Source organism: Vidua macroura, chromosome 6 (genome assembly GCF_024509145.1).
Source record: "Vidua macroura isolate BioBank_ID:100142 chromosome 6, ASM2450914v1, whole genome shotgun sequence".
Lineage (NCBI taxonomy): Eukaryota > Metazoa > Chordata > Aves > Passeriformes > Viduidae > Vidua > Vidua macroura.
The window spans coordinates 37,600,426-37,609,276 of NC_071576.1; the positions used below are offsets into that span (position 1 = coordinate 37,600,426).

The 8,851-nt window shown below is 45.7% G+C and overlaps 1 protein-coding gene across 1 annotated transcript in view; it reads right to left on the reverse strand.

Moving 5' to 3' along the window:
* Positions 1-8,107, reverse strand: part of ITPKA (inositol-trisphosphate 3-kinase A) — a 36,812-nt gene extending 28,705 nt beyond the window's left edge. The window contains exon 1 of the mRNA XM_053979508.1: positions 7,604-8,107. Within this exon, the coding sequence (XP_053835483.1) occupies positions 7,604-8,107 (504 nt within the window). The remainder of the gene's footprint in view (positions 1-7,603) is intronic.
* Positions 8,108-8,851: the final 744 nt, after the last annotated feature.

Consider the following 8,851-nt stretch of genomic DNA (forward strand, 5'->3'; position numbering starts at 1 on the left):
AGTGAACATCACTAGAAAGAACCACTGCAGTGTTCTCAGTTATATGGAGCTGCTTGAAAAGAGCTAAGACACAAAGAAAGCTGTGTTCTCTGTAGCAGCTCAGAGTAGTGAATGTAGCTGTAACTAAGACTGGATCACTTTATGTTGGGATGTGGCAGAGATCAGGAGACAAAATCAGTTATATTGATAATGAATGATGATTTTCTACCATCACTGAAAACAAAGACCTTCTCTCTCTATGCAATGTTCAATGCAATTTATCAAGAGACATTATTCTTATCACATGAAAGTTGTATGAAGTACACATGAAGTTGTATGAGGCAGTTTCTGCTGCTATATCCCAAGTGAACTGTGCCATTCCCACTAACTCATACAGTTCTGCAACATCCCAGCTTCCTGTTAATCCTCTGGATGAATCAGACACATTTCAGTACCAATGACACCCAGACTAAACATGTTTCTATATATATTCTTTATCACCTGTAACCACACCTCTGTGAGAATGTGGCTCACGTACAGATGAGGTCAGAAGGCTGATTAAGAACGGCAGACTGAAGTTGAATGTGAGTAAAATAAACATAGTAATAGTGGGCTGAGGTAAACAGTTTGAAGTGTTTGCATCACCTTACTTGGATATTTCAGCCTGTAAATATGGAGGGCTCCTGGATTCTGGGTTAATGCCAAGCTCCCACAAAGCAGTGTCTATGTTATGCTTGCTGTAGTCACCAACTGGCTTGGAGAGTCTGTCCCAAGCTCTAAATCTGGATCATGTCACATCTATGATCACTGCTTCAAATGAGCTGTCGATTTGTCTTTGGCTGACTTCTTCCCAAGCTTGCCAAGGAATAGAAGATTTGCTAACAAGCAACAATAGTAGCCAGGCCTGATGGGTTCAGGGTAAGTTTTTATAACATCAGTCTCACACCTACATATTTTGGAATGTAAAAAATTTCATCCCTTGTGAGAAGTTCATCATTCATCAGTACAAAAATCCACTCAAATGCTGCTGGTTATGTGTTATCCCAGAAAGTATTCTCCATTACTGACAGGAATTAATTAGTTAAGCATTGGAAAAAATACACCAATACACCACCATTGGAAACACCACCACCACACTGTTCATCCACTGTCCGGCTATTTGCTAGCCTGACACTGGATGAACAGGCAGCCTCTCCCCATTCCCTACACTTTTATTCAGAAGGAGTTGATGGAGACTAAGACCTGCTCCCTCTCCCCACCTTTTTTTATTATACTTTTCCCCGGGTATGCTATGCTTTGGACAGACAGTGCCATCTTACCTAATTTGTGAGCTTTTGAGATGAAGCTCTATTGGTAGAGAAGAGCACTTAAAAATTCCATTTAAACCTATGCTATGCAAGATCCAAATTAACATGGACTGACAAGCCATTTTCCTCTGCCTCAGCCCCCTTTCATTGCAAGAACTACCCTGACTGTGAAGGAAGAAGAGAGATAGACTCAACTGCTGCTGTACATAAGATCACCTTTTCCTTCCAAGATGTCTAAGGTTAACATTACTTTTTCTACCACCACATTTTACAGATAATCACTGCAAAATGCCATATGATGATCCTTAGTTTTTCTCAGCCACTGCTAAACAAAGCAGCTATTTACCACATAAACAGTGTGCATTCTCAGCTTCCAACATTAAATTGCATCACATTGTGAGCATTTAATCAAACCGATCCACTTTAACACACTCCATTTATAATAAACTTTAGATGTGACTTGAGGTAATTTTTGAATATGTTAACTACCACACTAATTACATGTGGTAATCAAATTAACCAGTTAAAAAATATTCACTCTAATCAAACCAGTCTAACAGGGTAATAGTGTCAGAACCCAAAAATATACAGACATCCAACCACTACCCTTATTCCTTTTAAGAGTGGCATGGATTTTCACAAATAAATCTGCTGAGTCAATGATAACTTGAGAAAAATACACTTAGTTATGACCTCTTTAAATATGCATCACCCAGTTATGAGGAGTAGCTGTTACTTTTTTCTCACCTTTCCAGTTGAAACAAACATTATAAGGAGTTTTGAACTATAAAAGTGGACATACAGAGAAACTTCTACAACACACCCAACACAACAGGTCCATAAGGAAAAAGTTATCACAGAGTTCTTTCAACTTTAGACTTTATGTCCAAATGACATGTCCTTTAACATATGAAAAATGAAAACTATCAGAGCAAAATTGATTCAGAAGAGAAGAATCTTGTAACATCCAAGTCACTATTTCAGATATATCCAGGATTAGAAACTCTGATAAGGCATTTAATTGCCTCTCTCTCACCTGATTTGGGAATAGTTAAGTCATCTCCTTACAGACAAGAATCCACACTACTAATAGAAAGTCACTGTTAGACCTGATACTGCTGATGGTTTGATATAGTCCACTACTGCAATGTACAGTGGTGAAGAATTCATCCTCAAATTGAGAGATGGCTCTCAGTTCAGAGTTTTGTACCAAGTACTGTGCAAACATGGAACATTATGGCTGTTCGCTCAAGTTTGTTCAGTATATAATAGGAAGATTTCAGTATTTGGGACTGTCATTATAAATAAGCATGTTTTTATCAGCATTAAATGTATTCCATCAAAAGCAGCTGTTTTGTGAGCTGAACACTAGAGAAGCTTAGTTTCTACTTGACTGGTATCTGCTGTCCTGCACCCTTATCAGAGTATCTACAGCTTGTCACTGTCCTCTATAAACTTGTTCCAAAAGCCCTCCAATCTCCCTAACATTTCACACCTCCTCATAACCTTCCTCCCTTTCAACCCTGTGCCTCAACTAGCACCTTCCACATTCCCTAACCCCATCAGCCCACAGCAGTGTATGATCCTTCCCACATCTTCTCCTAATTAGCTCAGGAGAGGAGACACTACCTGCTGCAGCTGGATCCAGCATGGAAGCACCTATGGACTAGCCAGTATGCACATGGCAATTTGCCAGTCAACAAGCAAAACAGAAGACAGCTGTTTATCTCCTCTGGCACCTTCTCCCCAGAGAAGAAGTATGCACTTATTTTGGTTTCCTCTTTTCCACCCAGTCTGACCTTTGTGAAACTTTAAAGAGCTCTTGGAGAAACTTTGAGATGTCTATGCCACTGCCAAATTTGGCTGAAACCTACTAAAGCAGTTGAAATTTAATTGATAGAGTGATTACACAAGCTTTCTTTCCTTTGGAGAGTAGGCTAAAATCCCATTAACAGTCTTACTTATGTCATCCCGTCATTCCTATTCTTCATTTAAAAATAACAATTATATTCTACTGCATTAGCTTATGTAACCCACCCCTGAGCCAAAGTAGTTAAAACTTTCATCCTGTATTTATTAATTTATTTAGTTAGTTAGCTATTAAGTGTGTGTGCCTTTCTATACACATGTCCATTTTAAGGTACTTGATGTTATGAAAAATAAAATTAAGATCAGTGAAACCAAACCAAATCACTTCACTAATAAATATCCCCCAAAGTTTCTGGACTGGTATCATTGCAGACAAGAACTGAACTGCTTTTTCTCTAGCAAACTGTCAGCTGTTCTCATGGTTACGGTTCTAAGAATTTGGAATGACAGGTCACAGCTATGAAAATGAGTAGATTTATTTGGCATGTTTCTATCTAGTAAATAACATTCTCCTATAAAGAGGACAAGAGGCTGCTGTACATTATCATGGTGTTTATTCTCTGTGAAAACCATTCTTTAAAGTCTCTGTCCCAACAAAGAAGGTGCTAACCAGACTTCGTACTTCTTAAAACTGCTCAGTCGCAGAATTAAGACAAAAATACATAACTCTTGTATCCTCTCCATTACTATAAAGGCACACTGATGTTTTCACTCCAAGATTCAGCTGTGTATACACACCTCCCAATGGCATGAAGCAAGGCTACAAAAGTATGCTTCCCATTTAAATGCAGAAATGTTAGCTTTTGCCATAGGGTAAAATCTATTCTGTCAACTGGCTATTTAAAAAATAACCAATATGTCTTCTTTTAAGTTACTGCCAAGAGTTACAAAGCTCCAAATATGCCATTATGCAGTTTCCATTAGCACAGCTTTGCACAATTGTTTTTCACTGAACCCCAAGTTGAACAAACAGGACAGCAGCAGAATAGGCTTCTCTCATACTTCCCTCCCTTCACCGTTGGAAGGGTCTTCTTCCAGGAAAGCCAGGACAGCCCAATTTCTAAGCCTCTGCTAATTACTGCAAAATGGCATGAATAACTTATGCAGAGAAACTGGAACACCACCCACTGAGCTGTTCTCAGAGGTGGGCCTGCCCAGATGAGAACTGTCCCAGCGGAGCCAGGCTGGGACTGCACTGTCACCGTCAGCCATCGGCCCCAAGGTATTCACTGCCCCCTCACGGGCTCTAACACTCCAGGGACATGCCCACGTACTGTGCTCAAGAACAAACAAAAAATTAATATCATCATGATGTGTCAATCCATCCAACCCCAAATGCTCTCTGAAATACTTAACTGAATCACTCATCCTCTTGGAAAGTTGTTTGCCAAGTGAACTACCAAGAACTTTCCTCCAAGGAATACAGTCAGACACAGCACTCCCAGGCATACCATCCTGGGATTTAAGGCCTGAGAACTCCAGGGCAGCAAACCCTGGACACAGAGGCTCCTGAGCTTCCCATCTCATACACAGTCCTGCACAGGTAGCTTGAGAGCCCACAATATTTCAGACTCAGCTGGGTCTTGATCTCCAGATCAACAGTAGAGAGGCCTGGGAGGGCCTTCTTCAGCTTAGGTCTCAAGTTCCTGGGTCTCCAGATGGAAGCCTTGAAGCTTTGATAACAGGAGCATTATCAGAATTTCTACTCCCACAGTTGAAGACCTGGGCAAGTTTCCAAGGTCCCTGGTAGGCACTGGAGAGCCTGGTAGGCTTGACAACCCAGCAGTTCTCTGAGCACTGGTCTGAGCTTAATCATAAGGCACCAGGCTCCAAATTAACTTCTAACATTTCCAGAGAAAAGTCTCAGAGAATTTCCTAATACAAGAGAAATTTTAAAATGTCAAAATTTCCCATGAATTAGGAAACAGTAACTTTGGCCCACCTCTGATTCCAGTTTCCTTCAGAAAAGTCTCTATGCTTTGTGTTCCACTCTTAGAACAAGCCTTCACCTATTAAAATACACTGAAAACAATAAATATAAGCAAAATGTTCCAAACTGCCTCTAAATAAAATCTTCAAAATATAAAACCATTCCACAGGTTATCCTAAAATTTGTAGTTATTTTCACTTGCATGTGTGTGCCTTGAACCCAAAGCCTTCCATTCTAAAACAAACATTCATCCTGCCTCAAGATTTACGAGTTGAAAGAAAACATCCTGTAAAGTTGAACCCACAGAGGTTCAAAGCATAGACTCCAGTGAGTATGAGGTCACTGTTTTGCTGAAGAAACAACTGGACAGCATTGTCCAGTAGCAAAAGACATCAATCACAAGAACTGTCCTGGATACCTCCAGGTACTGGTGAGCAGTGAGGCCACCTGAGATGAAGGGCAATGTGCCTGACCACAGGAGAAACAGCAGATCCCTGGAATTCAAGCTCTTGGTAGGTAATGCAGCAAGGAAGGGAGGGATGAACCATGTAAGCAGTCACTGAGCAGGTGAGCCCATTTAATTTATTAGGTAGTGCCATGAAGTTCTGCTGGTTTAGAGTCCTAGGTACCAGTCCCTGCTCTGGTTTGACAACTTGCCACAGAAGGGATAATGAGATAAAGAAAATCAGCCAGAATGCAAGCTCCTGGGCACAGTTTGCCCCATCTTCTCCTACACTGCAGGTATGGAAACATAACTCAGCCTTTTAAAACAGCAAGTATTTCACTTGAGTTGAGGGAATACTTACTTTACCAAGGAGGAATTAAACAGTCCTGCAGCTGCACTAAAATTTGGAAAACTGCAAAAACTTTTTCAAAAACTGAATTATTATAATACTATTGAAGTTCTCATTTTCCCACACACCTAAGTGAACAGGATGGTCTCTCAGAGTTTAAAACATTTATAATATGGATATTTTTAGTTTGTCTATAAATCAACATTAGAGATCTTCTTCTTTTAATATTTTATTTTATTGTCATTAAAAGGTGACTATAAAGACTTCCTAAAAGAAAGTAGCACCACTCACATGATATATGCATGTCAGACTACCACGAAGGATACAGCCCAAATCATTTAGGTCTCAATACTGCATTCAGTACCAATGACTTCAGAGATGCAGAAGCATAAGCTTTGAGGTAGCACAGCTTCTCATCTGAATAATCAGTTTTGCTTCAGTCTATATTCACAGACAGTTTAACCAACTAGCACAATGCCATCTCAGAGTTCTCTTACTGCTGAAGCATCATCACTTAATTCTTGCTGCACACATACTGCCGTAGCAGGGATATTGAGTCAAATTATCCTATGGCCTTTTATTATCTTTAATTTCTGTTCTCCTGCTACTTTCACAAAATCTCATAGCACGTCTTTTAGAAAAGACAGCAAAACAACAGTAATTTTTTCTCATGCATACCAGATTCTATCTCAGAACCAAAAGTACAAACTAAGTATTATTATTACAGGTCTCTTTATACTCAAAATGACAAAGTACAAATCCCTTTTTGTTCCTCTTCCAAAATCAGGCCACAAGTTGATGCAAACAAAACCAATATTGTGCACAGTATTTTAGTTCCTGTACTATGTATCCTCTAAAGTAGTAAACCCACAATTACCATGAGAAAAGTCCAGCTGGGGGTATCACCTACAAGTTGCATTACTTCTTCTTTATACCTTTTTTATCAAAGCATATGTTCTGCTTGAAAAGAATTCAGCACCAATGAGTTGGCAGTAGAACAACAATTTGAGCAGCAGTGTCAATGAAGGTGGGAGGGGGAATTCACTAAAGCTACATTTTTCAGGTACAAAAGCCTGAGAAAAACGCTACATGGAGTCAGGCAAATATACATCAAAGACCATGAAAAGGCAACTAACTATATGCCTTTAAAAGTTCATTTCATGGATGAAAGCTGCCAGATTACAGAGGGGATTTACTGAGAAGAATGTGTTGCTGCCAGAATGGACAAAAGCATGCATTCTATCCATTCCAAGCTCCTCCCCATCTCCTGTCATGCTCACAGCAAGAAGTGGCTCAAAAATTGACAACCATAGACTCCAGGACTGAAAGAGACCAAAAATACCTGCTGGGAAATGCCTGGAAAAATTTTATTTTGAGCATCTGACACAGGAGACTGGAAAAAAGAAAAAAAAAACAACCCACTTATGATCAAAAAACATCTCCCCATATTCTTGGGATGTAAAGTACAACTCCACAGCAGAAAGAAACAGCGCACACCTGGTCGGGTTTTTGAGGAGCCCACGTGCAGAAGCGCTTTTCCAATCGGCGCAGCAGCCTGTGCACTACAGCGCACTGCTGCCAGCCCAGGACAGGAGTTTCCCAGAGCTTTCCTGGAGTTGGGTCACAGAAACCTCACTCCAAGCGGGAGCATCTATTGGCCCCTGAAAAGCCCGGGAGGCGTCCAGCTGCCCGGCCAGGGCGAACCGCTCACCCCGCGCCCCTACCTGGCTGGTGTCCTCGCCGTGCTCCAAGTGCACGATGCCCTGGCTCCTACACTCCGTGTCGCTCAGCACGTCGTCCTCCGAGTCCTCCAGGAGGGACGAGGAGCCGGTGGAGGAGATCGAGGAGTTGGACAGTCTGCGGGACTGCAGGTGCAGCGAGCTGCCCGTCCTCAGCCCGCCGCCCTCCGGCCGCGGCTGCCGCGCCTGGGGGCTGCCCTGCACCTCCTCGCTCTCCTCGGCGGTGACGGTGAGGCGGGGGATGACGGGCGGCAGAACCCCGTTCGGGGGTCGGCAGCCCCTCTTCGGCCGGTCGGGCAGCTGACGAGCGGCTGCGGCGGCGACGGCGGCGCAGCGAGCCTCGAAGAGAGAGCAGAGCTCCCCCACGGTCAGCCGCTTGGCCCGGCTGAGCTCCGGGCTGCTGTGCAGCCCCGCGCGGGGCTCCATGGCGGGGTCGGCGCCGGGCGCCTGCCGAGCAGCGCTCCAGGACCGGCGGCCGGAGGCGTGCATGGGGAAGCGCCGCGCCGCCGCCGCCGCCGCCGGGGAAACTTCTTTGTGGCTCAGTCAGTCTCCCGCGGCTGCCCGGAGCCCGGCGGAGAGGTGCATCTCCAGCCCACCCTGCCCGGGCAGCTCTGAGTCACCCGCGGCGACAGCCGGAGGCTGCTACCGTGCCCGCTGACCCGGCGCCAGGGCCATGGGGGCGCGCTGAGCCCGCCCGATCGCCCGCCCGCCGCCACCGCCCCGCTCCGCCTCGGCGCTGAGGGGAGGAGCGAATCGAATCGCACCGAGCCGAGTCGAGCCGCGCCGCGGGAACCCCTGCCCGCCCCTTCCCGCCGCCGCCACCACCGTCACCATCACCGCCCTTTTGGTTTCGCTTTCCCTGCGGCGGCCCCCGGGGAGCGGCCTGGGGGTGTCCCGGTGCCCGCCCGGGTGTGGCGCCCCGCGCCCGCCTTACCTCCGCGCCGCCGCTCCCGCCCGCCGCCCCTCGCCGGCCGCGGCTCCCCGGGCACGGCGGCTGCGCAGCGCGGCGCGCCCCGGCCGCCCGCGGGCCGGAGGGGCGGCGCGGCCCCGCAGCCCGGCCCCGGCTGGGGACGCGGAGGGGGTGGCCCCTGACCCTCCCGGGGGATTTCGACCCCCTCAGGGCTGCGCGTGGCGGTCTGGGGTCCGTGTGTGACCATCCCCTCGATGCGCGCTGACACCGGGGGCCACCTCCAGGCCTCCGCGGCTGTCGTGGCGGGACCGCGGCATCCTGGG